Here is an 18,404-nt window from a genome sequence, read left to right as displayed (position 1 = left end):
TAGTGGGCATCTGCTGTACATCTCCTGATCAACTGGTACATGTTCCTGATTTATGTTCCCAATAACAGTGCATGCCCTTCAAGTCGGATTTTGTGATGGAACAATCAAATCATTGCAATATTCTATGGATATATATCTTCAGATTGTTTTCCAGGTAAATGACAGCATTCATAATACAGCATTTATTGTTTTCCACTAAGAATATCAGAAGCAAGAAAATCTGTGAAAATACTCAAAACCAGAACAGGTGCTCCTATATCCTTTTTGCCATTAACATCATGCACGTACTTTCTTACCTAAGTGCTTCTGTAATCTGTAATTAGTGCACACAAAGCTGTTCATTAAAATGCCCTGAATATATCCAGACAATTAGAAAACAAAGTTTAACTAGACATTATGTTGGCTTACTGTGATCTATTAAAGGCTACATTTACAGCAGTTTAACACTAAATAAACAGATGGTGTGAGACAGAGGTAGCGTTTTCATATAAACCTAATCTACTTTTATTTATACCCATATAAATCCAGACAAAATCAGTATAAGAATTCGATGTTGGAAGGCGTTGAATAAAGCTGTAAAAGAAGTAAACAGCCTCAGACATCCTGTACCAAAAATATTATCATAGAATGGAGTCATAGAATAATTTAGGTTTGACCTAAATGACCTCCAATGTGACTGAGTCCAACCTCTGACCAATCACCACCTTGTCAATTAAACCACAGCAACAAGTGCCATTTCCCGTCTTTTCTTGAACACCTCCTGGGATAGCAATATTGATGCTTCCCTGAACAGCCTATCCAATGCTTAATCACCTTTTTAGGGAAGAAATTCTTCTGGTGTTAAACCTGAACCTTCCCTGCTTCATCTCTTGTCCTGTTGATGCCTGCTTGGGAGAAGAGGCCAACCCCCACCTTGGTACAATCTCCTTTCAGGAAGTTGTAGAGAGTGACATGAACACCCCTGAGCCTCCTCCTCTGTAAGCTAAGCAGCCTCAGCTCCCTTAGCCACTCCTGGTATGACTTACACTCCAGAACCTTCTCCTGCTCTGTTGCCCTCATGTGCACACACTCCAGCCCCTCAATGTCTTTCTTGCAGTGAGGGGCCCAGAACTGGACACGGGATTTGTGGTGTGGCCTCACCAGTGCCAAGTACAGAGGGACCCTGTCCTGGTCCTGCTGGACACTCTATTGCTGATACAGGCCAGGATTTCACTGCCCTTCTTAGCCACCTGGGTACACAGTGGCTCGTGTTCAAACTCTGTCTACCCCAGGTTCTTCAGTGGCTCATGTTCAAACTCTATCTACCCCAGGTTCTTTTCTGCTGGACAGCTTTCCAGCCACTCTGCCCACAGCCTGTAGAGATGAATAGGGTTTCTGTGTAGGACCCTTCACTTTGTCTCATTGAACTTCATAATGCTGACCTTGGCATACTGAACCAGCCTGTCCTGATCCCTCTGGAAGTTAGCCTTTCTAACTTCCAACAGATCAAAAATCCCACCCAATTTGGTGTCATCTGCAAAGTGATTGAGGGTGCCCTTGGGCCCTTCACAAAGATCATTGGCAAAGATACTAAGCAGGACTGGACCCAATACTGGGTCCTGGGCAGCCCCACTAGTGACTGGCCATCACACAGATATGGCTCCATACATCACCATTCTCTGAGCCTGGCCATCCAGCCAGTTCTTAACCCAGTGAAGAGTACCCCTGTCTTAGCCATGGATTACCAGCTTCTCCACAAGTGTGCTTTTGGAGACAGTATCAAAGGCTTTGATGAAGTACAGGTGGAAAACATCCACTGCCCTGCTGTCACTCACCAGGTGGGTCAGGCAGGACCTGTCTATCCTAAACCCACACATCTGGGTCTGATCCCCTGGTTGTCCTGTGTGTGTCATGTGATCACACTCGAGATAATCTGTTCCATGACCTTGCCAAGGTACCAAGGCCAGGCTGACAAGTGCAGCTCCCCAAAACTTCCTTCCAACCCATCCTGAGAATAAGCATCACACTGGTCAACCTCCAGTCATTTTTGACCTTCCCAGTTAGCCAGAGCTGATGACAAATGATGGACAGTGTCATGCTGAGCTCTTCTGGCAGTTCCTCAGTACCCTCAGGTGGATCCCATCTGGCCTTACAGACTTGTGAGTGTCTCAGTGGCACAGCAGGCCATTAACTACTTCCTGTAATGTTCTCAGAGGATCTCAGTTACATTTTATGAGACTTGCCAGCAGGACTTACCTTTTCCATAAAGAATATGAGACACTGCTAGTCTGTTGAAGGATGACTACAGAATGGTTGACTTTCTGAATTTTTAAATACTTACTTAAATATCTAATGAATAAAAAAATCTGCTGGAAATCTGGTTCCTTTTGCAAGATGTACTCAAGAGACCAGTATTTCTAACCATGTACTGAAAATTATTTTACGTCTTCCTGCACAGAGGCAATGTGCAGATAATGCAGTATTCATTTACTTGTTTCTGTACTGGATTTTATTCAGTAGAACATCAATTAAAACTAACAAAAATGACAGACTAAATTTTGACCATTAATTAAAATAATAAGAGCAAACATGAGTGTTTGTTCATGAGCTCATGAAAAATGAATTTTATTCAACCATCTTCCCTATAGGGGAAAAGTCCTGCTGTCTCAACATACTAGGAAAATTGTCTTTTAATGATTGTTCTGGATTCCTAAGTAAGTATCATTATATTGAACTGCTGGAGGAAAAAATGTGTTTATATTTAATTTACAAATCAATAGGTGCTTTTAATTGAGACTATCACTTGAACTATATTTGCTCAAGAACACCACACAATTTGTTTCTTTAAATTATTTTAGCAGTAAGTGTTTAAACTTAGCTGAAAATTTTATTTATATGAAAAATTTATATGAAAACTTTCACAATAACTTTGCAATTTAAGTGTATTTCTTTTAAAAGCATTGTAAGAAAAAATCACATAGTTTCTGGATTCCAGGATAGCTATAAATTGCTTTTTAAAAATTATAAAATAACGTAGAGAATGCCAATAGAATTAGAGAGAAAACTGCGTAGAAAATCAACCAATCTTTGTGATGGCAGCTTAGTGTCATCATACCTCCTATTACCTACATAAGCAAATTTATTCTGTTAACAAACTGATTTTAAAGTACCAATTTTGTCTAATAAAGAAACACACCTACAGATGTATAAACAATGATCCCTTCACCTTAGTTGCAGCTGAAGGCATATATATGGCTGGTCACTTCGAAAGCTTTGTTTGAGGAAGTGAAGGACTATTAATGCTGTAAGGACACTGAAATGCATTTAAACAAGTGATAGAAATGCCTTATAAAGTTAATTATGTTTGCTTTCCCCTCTCCCTTGGTGTTCATTACCTTTAAACGGAGCCACACAATGGCAGAAATAATTACCAGGTTGGTCAATGCAGGTGGCTCCATTCTTGCAGGGAAATGAAGCACACTCATCTATATCTGTTTCACATCTTGCACCTTTGAAAAGATGAAAGTTTTGAACACTTACTAAAAAATCAGGTGCCAATTTCTAATTAATTTGCACCATAAAAATCTCAAGCAACTTGTGAAGATAAGCTAACATATATCAGCCAAACAAACAGCCACACTACTAATTTCAACATCCATTTTGTTCTTATAACCACAAATACATACCAACTTATTTCTGAGTTGCTAAATGGTAACTAGTTTTCCTTATGTGTCCAAGCTTTGAAAGCCTTTTTAAATGCAGACGAATTTATCTTGTGCTATGAGGTTTACAGATGCAGTCAGTGTTCCAGTTAGTTGGAATGCAAATTAAACATTAGACCAGGGCAGATAAAAAGACAATAAAACACAAGCAAATTAGTCAATAATGTCTTAATGGATGCTTTGTGCACTACCTGGCTGTGAAAAAAAAAGGTTTGCTATGAAAACAACTCACCAGTAAAACCAGGTAGACAGACACATTTATAGCCACCAATTAGGTCTGCACATGATGCATTATGAAGACATGGAGAAGACTGACATTCATTTATATTTGCTTCACAAGTTGTACCTATGGATATAGAATCAAGGAAAGGGGAAAGAAGTTATTCCATGGCACCTTTACGTAAGGACCAACATTTATTTTAACTGAATAACATATCAGAATCTATTTGACACCCTTTTAATATTCAGATCTGGGTCTTTATGACAGATGTTCATCTTCTGAATGCTTAATTTGTTCACTAATTTTTCAAAAATGTTAAAAGTACAGCAACCAAACAGTAAACTAAGGCTTAAAGCAGAAAATTTTCTTATTATATAAATATAGAAGAACAGAAATCATATTACAGTAATTATAATAGACAGCATTGCATGGTGGGAGAGGATATACTTCTTATATTCATGATAAGGCAAAAGATGTACTCCCAAAAAACCATGAAAAAGAAATATGTTACAGACAAGAAGAAAATTTATTCCAATGTAGACTATAAAAACCCCACATAACTACTCAAAGTATAAAAATACTTCATTGCTAATATTTTTCAGTGAACCAAATTCTTTATAATTTGAAGAATAATTGAAAAATTGCATCAATTACATGATTTGGGAAGTTAAAAGCATTTAAAGAAATTAAAAAGCAAGCGATAATTCTTCTGAATAGATGAGTGGTAGAAATTACTATTTTGCACTGGGACATTTGAATTATGGATTGATTTGTATTTTAATGATTAAATATCCATGATGTTTTAAAAATGAAGCTTTAAAAAGAAAATGGATACACTTTAAATTCCTGATCCAATCTGAAAGCATAGCTGCAGCTATTAATGCACCCACTTATCAAAGCTAATAAATTTTTCATATAAATTTTACAAATATGGCAAACCCAAAACCTTTATAACACAGTTGGATTTTTTCTCAATTCAAGGTTATTAAAGCTTCAAAATATTTTTAAAGCTTGCAGAAAAAAGTATCTCAAATTTTCAGAATTCACTGAACTCCACAGATCCATTTTCAACAGACAAGACATCAGTTAGCAGAAAACACCTAGTTCTGTGCTATCATGGAAACAAAATGGGTCATTTGGTCAAGATGCACTTTTTCTAAGTGACATGTTTATGACTTCATATGACACCCATATATGAATACATGCATTTCATCTGATATGTTTAAAAATGGTGTAAAACTCTGAGTGGGTTTACAAAGTTATTGTTCTGTGGATTTTTTTTAACCTTCAAATCCATCCTGACAGATGCAACTGAAGGCATCCAGGTGATCAACACAAGTAGCTCCATTGTGACAAGGGTCACTGAGACACTCATCCACTTCAATCTCACAGTTATGACCTGGAAACAAGTGGAGGATTAATTTCATTAGAACACACCACTGGTGAATCATCAGCACAGGCAGCAACAGCAAAATGAAATAAATGAGCTTAGGTACAGGGAGCTTTTAACAATGAATCATAAATTGTCTTTGGGGAATTTATTTCTTTTTGATTAAAGGAAAAAGCAAAATGAATATAATGTTCAACAAAGATTTTATGGAGTCCTGACAGATGCAATCAGAAACTTGCATATTTTCATATTTTAAGGGCAAGAAAGCCTTGAGTTTTCATAAAACATTGCAAATGTAAATATGGTTTCCAAGGAAAAAAATTAAAATAATACAATCTTTCTCTATTATATTTTTTTTTCATTAGTTTATTAATTTTTGGCTTTGTTTTAAAGATCAGAACAGCAAGTTAAGAGGTATGCAGACTTCTCAAGGTCTCCATTCCTCTGGTTGTCTGTCCTCCTTGACTATTGAGGGAGATTTTAGTGTCATCCTATTCCTGCTTTTGGAGCCCTCTCAATGTCCCTGGAACTAGACAGGATGGATCTGGGTAGCACAGCTGATCTGCCACTCAGGGAATTCCTACTGCCCTTGATTATTTCACCATATAGTTGATCAAAAATATCTGTATATGTATCTAGAAAGATTTTTTTTCTTTTACATTGGTGTCTGAAAATACCATGTCAGTATTCTGACATAGACAAAATAATTTTTATCTAGTCAGTGTAATGACAATGGCCTGCAGGGTAGATGCAAACAAGAGTACTTAAACCTACCCAGGATCTTGAATGCATATTTGGCAGTTGAGACCCTGTTAGTGCAGCCTTGCTATTACAGAGAGCACAAAGGAGTTAAATTAAGGCCAACTTGGATATGGCTGGGAGTTTAAATCACATCAGTGAAAGACAGACACCATGTCTAAAATAGTATAAAGAGTAATTGGAGTGGAAATAGCCCCTTGTAGTCAGTATTTTTTACAGTTGAATACTTTTACTCAGCCAAGTACTTTTGTGTGCGAGGAAACAAAAGTTGTTTCTGCCTGAATCAGAGGCACAGTGCTAAATTATCTATTGCTGCTTTTGAACAAATTTCTATTCTCTGGTTTAGGCCTGTCTGAAACATGTTAAACAGCACTTCTATGAACTTACCTATAAATCCAGGTGCACAGAAGCAGAGATAGCCACCCAAAATATCTTTACAGATGCTGGAGGCCCCACATGGTTGTGATAGGCAGGCAGCAACATTAGCTTCACACAACTCACCAGTAAAACCTGTTGAAAAATAGAGTAACAGAAGACTTATGAAATTTATTAATCTGAGAAAGCAGACAAGTGATAGACCAATTAAATGTGTGCTGTTCCTATGTTTTAAAATCTTATTTAGAATAGCATAAAATATTCAAATTTACTTGAAATTTTCAGTTTCATATACAAAACAACTAATTGGAACAAAGTCATAATTATAAAGTCAATGATAAAGCTGTACTTCAAATTATAATCAACACCCTTCAAAATACAATGGGCATCAAGGAAATAATAATTTTCATTGATGGCAGAACTTTTGGTTTTTAATTACACAATAAATAATTGCAAGAAAATATTCTTTGTTAGACTGATTTTTTTTCAAACCACTTTAATATATTTAACTATGTGATATAAAGCAGTTGAAAAAACAGTCCATATGTGTGGAGTTCGTATCCAAATGCTGAATATAAACACAAAGTTTCAAATTTTGGACATTTCAGTTTGGTCATAAAAACTTAGTGAGCTAAAGCATAAGAAGTACAGTTTTCTGGTCTCCTATTAGCTGAGCACTTAAAATTTTCTAAGTATTTTTAGTGCAACAAAGATCAAAACAGACTAGTACAATTATTATAATTGAACAAGTGTGGCATGAAAAGCCACTAAAGACTTAAACCAGAGATTTGGTTAAGTGAGTTAAATATAATGAATTCTAGTGTCTTAAAAACTTAGATGCTAAGTCTGGCTCAAGATCTGAACTTCACATTTAATTTAAAAATATATTTATAAAGCAATGCCATGCTTCAGCAGCATAAGTATTGCCATGACAGATTCCAGTGCACCATTGAGGTTCCTCATATCTGACATTGAGTTAGTTAAATTTTTAGACAACAAGGAAGACTCTGGTCAAAGATGTTCAAATAAATCTGCATTCCTACTCCATGCCATGATAGCTTTCAAAACTAAACATAACCTAGTTTTAATAGTGTTTAATAAGTGCAGTTGACTATAATAAATAATTAAAAAAATTCATAAGTTCAGTACTGCGTGGACCTAGACTTAAAGAGGAAATGGAAACCATGTTCTTAAGGCATGACTGAAGACCTCCTGATCTGGAAGAATTTTTAACTTTTGAACATCTTGTAACATGAGGGACAACAGCAGCTTCTGACCATCAGGGTAAATTGCTGGAACATGCTGCACTTTTCAAATTCTGGCTTGTTGAACAACCCTTTGAGGCAGAAATACAAGGCAATGCATATTAAAACTGCCCTGCACATGCAGTCATTTTCATTTCTAAATCAGTAGATGCAGAAAGGTGACTTTAAGCTATGTTTCAATTCCATCCTAAACACCAGCTGTGCAACATTCTTGTACAGCTGAAGTTTTCCTCCTTGTTGATTGTCATGCAAAATTTAAGTCTCTCATTTTGCCTTTGTAAATAGCTCTTAACATCTGCATGATGAAGGACTACATAAACCTAATATAAAAAATTAGTATAAAGAAATAAAATGAAAATGTTGATCAATGATGGTATCAGCTATGCACAGATATAGCTATAGTTGTTGCATGTGTAACTTTCATCAAAATAGAGATAATAAATATAGAAAAGCCAACAGGTTTTTTTTCCTAGATGAAATAAAAATTATTATTAATAACTTTGTAGATTTGAAATAAAGGTCTTAATCTATGTGCCCTTTTTCTTCTGTGTTTTGAATTAATTATTGAAGTATTACAGCATGGATTTTTGGGCTTTGAGCAATCTGATCTACTTAAAAAAGTCACTATACTAAGTTGAAGAACAAAGGGTAGTGGTTTCAGGGCTCAATTTTAATATTATACATCTGGTTATGTATAAGATTTCTCTTCAAAACAGATTCAGTCGGATTGCTTAACAATACTTAACATTTTCTACAAAAAGAAATGACCACATTTTGATTTCTTCTTTTTCTTACAGATATACAAAAAATACTTAATAAGTTTAGATAATGAAAATTTCACAACAGAATATTTGATTTTTTTTTTAAATGCCACATTTGCATTCTTGAGACATTTCTTTTTGACAAACTGAAATGCCTCACGACAAAAGTGATTTTTACTAGTCAGGCTGTGACACTTAAATTCTCCAGGGAGATCACTGAATTGTGATCCATTCTGACATAGTCCAGCCACACAGTGATTTATGGCAATTTCACTACATGGCTCCTTATATTCTGGATGGCAGGTACATCTGAAACTATTAACTGAAACCTCACATTAAGGGTTATTGTCAGAGCCAGCAGGATTTGATGTGCATTCATTCACTCTTATTGAACAAATAGTACTTCTGGGGAAAAAAATTTATGGTTCCTGTTAAAATTAGATCTAAGAAAAGCTTAAACAAAAAGGAAGGAAGTGGCGGAAGGAAGTGGCGGAAGTGGTGGAAGTGGTGGAAGTGGCGGAAGTGGCTGAAGTGGCGGAAGGAAGGAAGGAAGGAAGGAAGGAAGGAAGGAAGGAAGGAAGGAAGGAAGGAAGTGGTGGAAGGAAGGAAGTGGCGGAAGGAAGTGGCGGAAGGAAGTGGCAGAAGTGGCGGAAGTGGCGGAAGTGGCGGAAGGAAGGAAGGAAGGAAGGAAGGAAGGAAGGAAGGAAGAAAGAAAGAAAGAAAGAAAGAAAGAAAGAAAGAAAGAAAGAAAGAAAAGAAAGAGAAATGTCAGAATTTAATAAATTCATGTAAAACCTGGACAATATTTTCATTGTCATTAGGATTCATACATAATGGGTTGCCAATTTATCCTTATAGGTACTGAATGGGATAATAATTATAAAACCATTTCATTCATTTGATTTTGGGATAGAATGGTTGTTTGTCATTCAACATCTATCATAGTGAAATTCTGCTTGGCCTTGGGTCCTCTGGAATTTCAAATATAAAAATTGTACTTACTGAAAAAATTACACAAAATGTGAAAATTTTAAAAAAAATATGTAATTAATAATAGCTGTGTTGAACAAAATAAAGAGTAATAAAGAGGGAAAATCATCACCTTGGCATGTGAACTGGGTTTGCTTGGCCTAGTTTTGGTAGCAGGGTGGGGGCTTACAGGGTTGGCATCTCTGAGAAGTTGCCAAAAACTTCCCCATGTCTGACAGAGCCAATACCACCTGCCTCCAGGACAAAGCCCCTGCTGGCCGAGGCCAAAACCATCAGCAAATGGCAGTAATCCTTCTGTGATCATATTTAAGGAGGAAAAACCTGATTGCACAGAAGTAATTTTGGCCAGGGAAAAACGGGGTAAGAACAAGAGGAACAGCTTTGCAGACTCCAAGGTCAGAGCAGAAGGGGGAGCTCCAGAAGATGCTCCAGGTGCCCGGGCTGAGATTCCCCTGCAGCCCCTGGTGCAGCCCATGCTGAGGCAGCTGTGCCCCTGCAGCCCATGGAGGGCCATGAGGGATCATGTTACCTAGGCACTGTCAGATTTTTGTTGGCTTCAGATGCTTATATATAGTTCAACTTCACATTTTCTCCAGTATTTTTTCAATAATTCAAGTTAGACCTGACAGTTCTATATTTCACTTCTGCCCTTTTCTGCCTTTCTATAACTTGGGCCTAACCACAAGCTACAGCACTAAAATTACTCTGAATCCTTTCTAAATACCACATTTGAAGCTGTAGCCAAAAAACCCCAGAGTTTACAGTATGCATTTTCATTTGAACAATCTAGGTTCTTTTGTGACTGATAAAATCATGAAGATTACTCCAGGAGTTATAGAAAAACACTTGAAAAACAGCACAGTATTGGTCACGGCTTCATGAGGGGAAAGTCCTGCTTATCAAACATTATTTTGTTTTAGGACAAAGTAATCCTCTGTTGATCAAGGGAAGTCAATTGATGTAATATTTCTGGATTTCTGAAAAACTTTTGATACTGTTTCTCACAGAACCCTTCTGGACAAAATGTCCAGCACACAGCTGGACAAGCACATCATGTGGTGGGTGAGCCACTGGCTCAGGGGTTGGATGCAAAAGCTTATAGTGAGTGGGGTGACATCAGACTGGTGACCTGTCACTGGTGGGGTTCCACAGGGCTCCATCCTCAGCCCTGGGCTCTTCAACATCTTCATAAATTACTTGGACACAGGACTTAAAGGAATACTAAGTCTGCCAATAATATTAAACTGGAAGGAACTGTTGATTCCCTCAAAGGCAATGAGTCCCTGCAGAGAGACAGAAAAATTAGGATACTGGGCAATCACCAACCACATGAAATTTAGCCAGGGAAAGTGGTGGATTCTGCATCTGGGTCAGAGCAACCCTGGATGAATGTACAGATGGCAAATGAAGCACTGGAAGCAGCACTCACAGAACATGAGCCAGCAGTGCCCTGGCAGCCAGGAGAGCCAACCCTGTCCTGGGAGCATCAGGCACAGCATCACCAGCTGGGCAAGGGTCCTGCTCTGCTCTGCACTGGGGCGGCCTCACCTCAAGTTCCATGTGCAGTTTTGGGTGACACAATATAAGAAAGACATTAAAGAGTGTCCAAAGGAGGGCAACAAAGATGGTGAAGGGTCTTGAAGAGAAGCCACATGAGGAGTGGCTGAAGTCACTTGATCTGTTCAGACCACTGCTTTTCAAAAGTTCTTCATCTATTCTTGAATATTTGCTGCACAAATCAGCAGAACAGAAGTTCTGAAAAAAATGTTCTTTCAAAAGGAGTAAATCTGACCTTTCTGTAACTTTTTCTCTCTTCATTCTTCCCCATCTAGAATTTCTTTCTCCCAATGAGGGCTAGTGAGTGCACCATGTCTCTTTTAGTTACTTGACTTCAATGAACATTTCTACTGCTTTTTGGACAAGCTGGAACTTAAGCCATACACTTAAATGAGAAGATGTAAGGGAACTGTTGCTGTACAGTGTTTTTCTTAAAAAAAGGTGCAAATGCAAAGGACAAAAATGGCTAGATAAATCTTCCAATACTGTAAGAATATTTTTGTCTGTTCCACTAAAAGATAGATTAGAATTAGAGAAAAAGGATAAGGAAAAACAGAGACCTGCTCTACACATTTTACAGTAATTCACCAGAAGACTTACAGCTATTACAGCAGAAGTTTGATTACTGTACCACAGCAGGCAGCTTCAGAATCTCTCTTATTTACACTAAGGAAACACAGAATAAGTTTTTATTCTGACTGTGATTACTGGCTTGAAATGTGTCAGGCTATCTTATAATTTTGTGGTATGATGCCTTAAAATAGCACCTAATGGTGCTTTACACCTGCAAAATAAAATAACTGCAAAAGCAGAAAAAAATATGAAAAATTTATGAAATAATATCTGTTATCAATTTTCATTTTCCCATGACGACTGTGAAGTTTTCAATGTTTGCTGCTTCTTTTGTGATGATGTCAAGATCTGTTGAGAAGGTGATACGTATTATATAACATAATTTGATTGTTATTAGGCATGGGCAATTTATTACCCTCTCCTATATAACATCTTCCTGTAATTAATATGCAAATCCTGTGGTATTTACAATTCCCTTATGGATAATGAAAAATGAGAGTAAGAAATTGCTTAATTGAAATAGTTTATGCCAGTTAGAATTGGGGTAAAAGCATTGCTGCTAGCAGATCAGAAGAGAAAAAAACTCCACAAACAAAAGCAATGACAAATGTATAAACAACAACAGGAATCATTAATATGAATTACCTAACCTCTGAATTACACAGATTTTCAGCTTAACATCTCTGAAAAAAAGATCAGTGAAATACAAAGCTCCCAAAAAAATCAGCCCAAGCAGTGGGCAATGTTGCTACACTTCCTCAGTTATATCTCGGAGGTATTGCATGCTTTCAGATTTTGTGTGTTGAGAATAAGGACATAAGAGGATGAGCTGACCCCCCATTGTGTAATACGACAATGGATTAAATAAAGAGCTCTTCAGTTCAATATTCCTATTTTAGAGATGAATTAATTTGTTACAGAAAGTAAGTTAAATGACTTTATTAAAAAGAGAATGGCTTCAAGTGCCACATAAATTCAGGTATGTATTTGCTCAGGACCGTAAAAGATTTTTAAGTAAAATTTAGGAAGACAAATATGAAAATAAAAACAAACATACATTGGCTTGCTATTCATGTCATTCATGGAATTAAGATTGGCAGGCAGTAGCAAGCAAAATTTTTGGGTTGAGCTACTACTTAGAATTTGCTGATAAGCAATCTGTTTGACAGAGGCAGAGTATATAGATATTCCCTGTCATCTATCATGTATTTTCTAGTCTCTCTTTTGTAAATTTTAAAGATAATATGAAATCCAAATATGATCCTTCATTTTTCATCTGATTAGAACACCATATGGTATTAGAAACCTGGAGGGGTAAAAAAGGGATTCATTTTAGTAACAGGTAAGTAAAGGAAAAAAAAAGGTGATTAAACCACATAAAGCAACAGCAGTGGACTTTGCTGAAGGTCTGGTAAGACAATTCGCTTACTTGTTGAGAATTTTATATAATATTTTTACTCCTTGTTAATGCAAGTAGAGACATAGATTATGAGAACTGAACAAATACTAATTATTTCTCAGTACATTGTAGGACCAGAAGATTACTTAGAAAGTGAGTCGTCAAAGAAGAAAGTTATTTTAGACAAGGGTAGAAAAGCATAAAGACAGAACAAAAACGTAGATAAAGAATTAAATGAGTGGAAATTTCAAAGAAAAAGAATGAATCATATCCAAAATAAATACTCTTAAGATTTCTTTAGAAATAGCAGTAGAATAAAGAGTGTTTCAGTTTTGGCTATAAAAAAAAACTTCTGGAATAATTATTTTTTTAAAATCAGAGCTGGCCAAGCAACCTAGCAGACCATAATTTGAAAACCTTTTGATCCTTTATTAGACATTTAAATGTATTTAGACATTTGGTGGACAAATAACTATTAATTATCTACTTTTCAGAAAGAGAAGTTTTGGAATAAACAAGTTTTAAACACAAAAATCAAACATAGACAAATTATGTTTAGTAGGCGCAGCACACTAGCATGAGAAAAAGAATAGTTTGATTTTCACATAAAGTTCTCCACAAAATGTATGATTTTAAGCCTATTGACCAAACTTTTAGCAGTTTTCTGGAATGTGATGTTTGAAAACAAATATAATTTGCATTTCTAATGTCAGAAATGGAAAAAGGTAGACAAGAGCCAGAGATTACATAATTGTAAATCTTATTAATTTCTTATTAAAAGTGAAGTGGATTCATTCTATAACCAAGAGGCGCTTAACCATGGGAACATATTCCAATAATGTATCAGAAAAAAATAAAAATATAGAGACATGAAAAATAAGAAGCAGCAAGTTAAAATTAGTCAGAATTGGCAAATTAAATCCTTTATAAGGAATGTAACTCTGGTGAATTGTGAAATACAGCTATGGTGGTTTTAACAAGTCTTTAAAATAACTGGTTAGTATCATAATCTTTCCTTTCTGTCCTGTTACTGCCATTACAGTACTTTTAGAAATGAACAGACTCAAGCTAAAGGCTGTCATAGAGATATTTCCTGACCTGGGGGATTTGTAATGGGTTATTACAGTGTTCCTTAAGACATAACTCTTTTGTGTCTGCTTTTGGTAGCAGTAACTCAATGTCTTATTAGACACTTTGAAATAAATAGTCTTGTTTTTATTAGAAAAATGTCAAATTTTTAAGTCATCTGCTAGGGTTGGTGGATTGAATTGACATTACAAATGAGCTATTAATCAATTTTCTTCCCTGTATTTTTAGCCTCACAAATGACAGCACGTTTTTTTAAAAAGGAGAGTAAGTTGACAATTTTTTCTTGTTCTATTGCAGGAAAATTTCTTTTACCACTGACATGAAGCACTATACTGAAAAATTGGAAAACAGGTAGAAAATTGGAATTATAAAAAAAGAAACTTTCTTTATGAAGCTATTACACGTAATAAAGTATCTTCTTACAATATCAAGAAATTTTCCATGTAGTTCCTTCCCCATGATTGCTTTCTCTTTCTTCTTCACAGGCTGCCTTAACAGCAAAGTCTTGTAAGAGACTTTTTAATGAGATTTTCAAAGTTTGTTGCTCTTCTCATTTGTCCTTCCTTCCTTCCTGTTTTTGGAGGATACTTTTGGGTTCCACCTTTTCCTTCTCCTACACTTGGGCACAAGTATATATACATAGTATGTGTTGATGTATAATGAATGGTTTTCAGTGTCATTGTGTGAATTTTCTTCTTCCTTCTTAATTTAATTATTTTCATTTAAAAACTGTAATTAAAATGTATATCTATTTCAAGATTTTTTGTAAAAATCATTGTATCTTACTTTATATCTTCTTCATTTACCAATCTTTTATATATTTGAGTCTTTCAGTGCAAAAACTTACTAACTGCTTATTTCTATAAGAATAATATAATGAAATCTTACTGAACTAGAAATTGCAGAGCTTTATTTTCTCCTAATACCTTTACATCCAATTTCTAACAGATAATAAAGATTAGGTTTAAAATTTTAAATCTTACTGTGCTTCTGGGAGCATTTTGAACAAATAGAAGGTACATATGCTGGTGTATTACAGAATGCACAGTCAGCATTACATCATGGTGCACACCTTGAATACACAATGTCTGAACAATTACAAGTCTACTAGAGGAATGAGCTATTATGCACTTTTCCAGCAGCAATAAGATTTACATAAATCTTAAAGACTTTTTTCTGCATAAAACATGTATATTAAGGTTAGCATTACAACTTCAAACATGTATGACAAGTTAATTCAAAAGTATGATAATTACAAATGAGGAAACTTAAAACTTTTCTGCACTGTTCTCTTGATTTTCTAAAGAAAATAATGAAAGTAGAAAATGGTAGGTATATCTTGAAATTTGATTTACATAGAGAATTGGAAAGGAAAATGTGAGAAAACTGGTGAGTCATGATAAGGACAAATTAGTGGATTACCAAAAAAAAAAATACACCATGTAATGCAAAGGCACTCCACCTCCTCCTAATGGCCATATGGTCTCTAGCAACAGCTAATTTAGAAAACTCTTTCAAGGATTTTATGGCTGAATATATTATTAAATATGGAATAGAATATTTCCTTGGTCCTTTGGGGTCAGCTGTCCCAGCTCTGTACACTCCAAGGTGTTTTTCCACTCCAGCCTACTCACTGTCCGGGCAAAATGAGAAACAGAGATGGCCATGATGCTGTGCGAGCACTGCTCAGCAGCAGCCAAAACATTCCTGAGTTACCAACATGGCTTTAGTCACAAGTCTAAAACAAAACACTGTAACTTCTATGAAGAAGATTTTTTCTATCTCAACCAGACCCTGGTTCTGGGTCAACATTGATCCAATCCTTATTTTGGGGGAAATACCCATTAAACATTTATTTTCTTGTGTATTATCCAGTCTTTCTCTTCTGATAATAAGAAGATCATGGGCTTTTTTCCAGAGTGAAAAAGCAAAGAATGGCCTTCAGTGAGTTTTTTTCTTCTTCCTAATGTTGAAAATACTGTAAAATACTTCTGAATTCTTTTTTTTTGTAAAAGGAAGCTCCCAACTTGTGCCAAATTTAGAATTGCTGCCTTTTTCAGCTAGGTAATTTAAGAATAAATTGCTACATGTAATGTAAAAAACACTTGAAGTTTAACCAATATTGTAAAGGGCTCCATGAAAAAATGAAGTAAACAATCCTACCTTCAGTGGTAAAAAATTACTAGATATGCTTGGGAATATCTTTATTAGAAAAATGTCTTAATGCACTAAAGTCTTAAAACCACAGAAGAATTACTGGGGTATTAAAATATATTTAACGATTCACAATTATAAGAGAAAAAATTACTAGTCAATGCATGAGCTATAAATGTAAGGAAAAACTCTTGGGAAGGACCCCTAATAAAGTTCCCTGTCGCTCACTGTTTCTGGATACTGCTTTTGCAAGGGGCAGTAACAATGGCAGGTCCTGGAGACCCGTCTGCATAACCTCTGCTCCTCCAACACCTCTGACTTTAGGTGGCCTCAGCCTTCATCCTGGATTAAGAGCCAACACAAATGTCACGGATGTGACTGCCTACAGAAGTCTCAGTATTAAGATTTTGCAAAAGAGAAAACATAATACAAATATATTGACCTCTGTTTCCCTATAATATTGAGTCCACTAACTACAGCTACATGCAATTCTGTACTATTTGCTATATGAATGTTCAAAGTATCCTCTGTGTCAGTCTGCTGAATAACCTTTCTACAGGTGATTAGATGGACTTGTTCAGAAAGAAATCTCTCCCAGTACAAGTTGGGATGTTAGGTAGAAGAAAAACATGATTTACAAATTGCATAAGTGAATTGTGACTTGGAGCAAGAAATAGAGAATTGGAATTTTAAGCTACACATCAGGCAGTCTTTTTGGTAAGCAGAGCAACAGCTTCATGTGAAAAATGTTGCGCTTTCTGATCAAGCAACTTTGAAATCAAAGCAAAAAATATCATTACAAATTCTATGTTAAGGATCATTGTGCAGCAGCAATGTGAAGAATTGAATGATTTTGTAAACTTTTTTCATCTGTAATCTTGATGATTCACTTTATTTTTTGAGTCGCAGCATGCAATAGTTTTTCTAAGGTCTCTTCCTGGCATAAAAACTTTCATGTATAAGCATCTACTTCATAACAAGTGTTGCCAGAAAGGTTTGAAAGAAAGTATAGTCTTATTTCATGGTACACTAAACTTTAATAACAGCAATACCTTCCAAAAAGGAAGAATTTGATTTACAATTTCTCTGTGTGCATGTTTACTCTTAATCAGAAGTACTGCTCCTTTGATTCAGTGTATTAAGTTGAACAAAAATTGATTTTAGGTTGAATCCATCAACTGATAGGATTTTCTGCTTCAAAATCAGTCTCCTTTGGCAATCATGCTAATCATCCAGTAATCTCATTAAAAAAAAATAAATCTATTCAGTTAAGTATAGCAGGGATATACATCACTGAGGCACAAATAGGGATGGGAAAGAAATTGTGTAGTGGATGTAATGTTTTCTAAAAGAGAAAAATTGTGCATCCAGCATACAAATGTCTGAGATCAGAAAAAGGGAGACTGTTTAGGGAGATATTATTAGTTTAGCAACTTCTAGCTGTCTGTTCCTTTTGAAACCTTCAAACATTCCAGTGTTTTAAAAGTCAAAGGATGCTTTAGTATTGACTTACAGATATTTTGGTTGCGAACTTGTCTAATCCTTTACCAAAACTTCAAAATAAATTCTCTAGTTATATCCCATTCTGTGGTAACAAATTGAGAAATGCAATCCCAACTGTAAAAAGTTTTTTTATATTTCTAAGATTCCCTCATGCTTGTCTTCTATAAACTTAAAAGGACTTCACATTTCCATAGGGAACTTGCTATATTCCATTGAACACTTTTGATGCCTTTTTGAATATATTGTAAAAAATGCAGCATCTTGTACATTAAAATTTCCTTAAATATCACATAAATATTGCCCGTAAACACCTTATAAATTTTAGAAAGAGGCTTCTCACTTCTTTCTCAAACTGTGCTTCTCTACTTAACCATTCCAAGGCATGGTTTCCAGATGACAGACTACTATTGTCATAAAATATTATAAAATAGCCCTGGTTTTAAACTTTGTTTCCCCCCTTTTCTAGATTCAATATACATAGGTAACCATTTTATAGTGGAATAAAGAATTAATATTCATTATAAATTCTTGAATTCTCATTAAAAATCGTGTTTTGGAAAAACATTTCACATAAACAAACATTTTTATTCTTTTCAGCCACAAACTTGATAAAATGTAGCACTAGAATTAAGAATATGCAGAACTTTTTTAGATCTGGTCAAAATGCT

The 18,404-nt window shown here is 35.4% G+C and overlaps 1 protein-coding gene across 1 annotated transcript in view; it reads right to left on the bottom strand.

Annotated features, from left to right (window-relative positions):
* The window catches only part of EYS (eyes shut homolog), a 704,955-nt gene that overhangs the window by 489,285 nt on the left and 197,266 nt on the right, over window positions 1–18,404 (bottom strand). Inside the window, exons 15-18 of the mRNA XM_054280634.1 lie at window positions 6,458–6,580; window positions 5,207–5,320; window positions 3,934–4,047; window positions 3,375–3,488 (exon numbers count right to left, since the gene is read on the bottom strand). Coding sequence (XP_054136609.1) covers window positions 3,375–3,488; window positions 3,934–4,047; window positions 5,207–5,320; window positions 6,458–6,580 — 465 coding nt within the window. The remainder of the gene's footprint in view (window positions 1–3,374; window positions 3,489–3,933; window positions 4,048–5,206; window positions 5,321–6,457; window positions 6,581–18,404) is intronic.

The sequence above is a fragment of the Melozone crissalis genome, unplaced genomic scaffold, assembly GCF_028551555.1.
Source record: "Melozone crissalis strain CALT ecotype California unplaced genomic scaffold, PUWL_Pcris_2 ptg000027l_1, whole genome shotgun sequence".
NCBI classification, from domain to species: Eukaryota; Metazoa; Chordata; class Aves; order Passeriformes; family Passerellidae; genus Melozone; species Melozone crissalis.
Note: the sequence above shows the minus strand (reverse complement) of the source record. Positions and strands in the feature narration are given on the sequence as shown.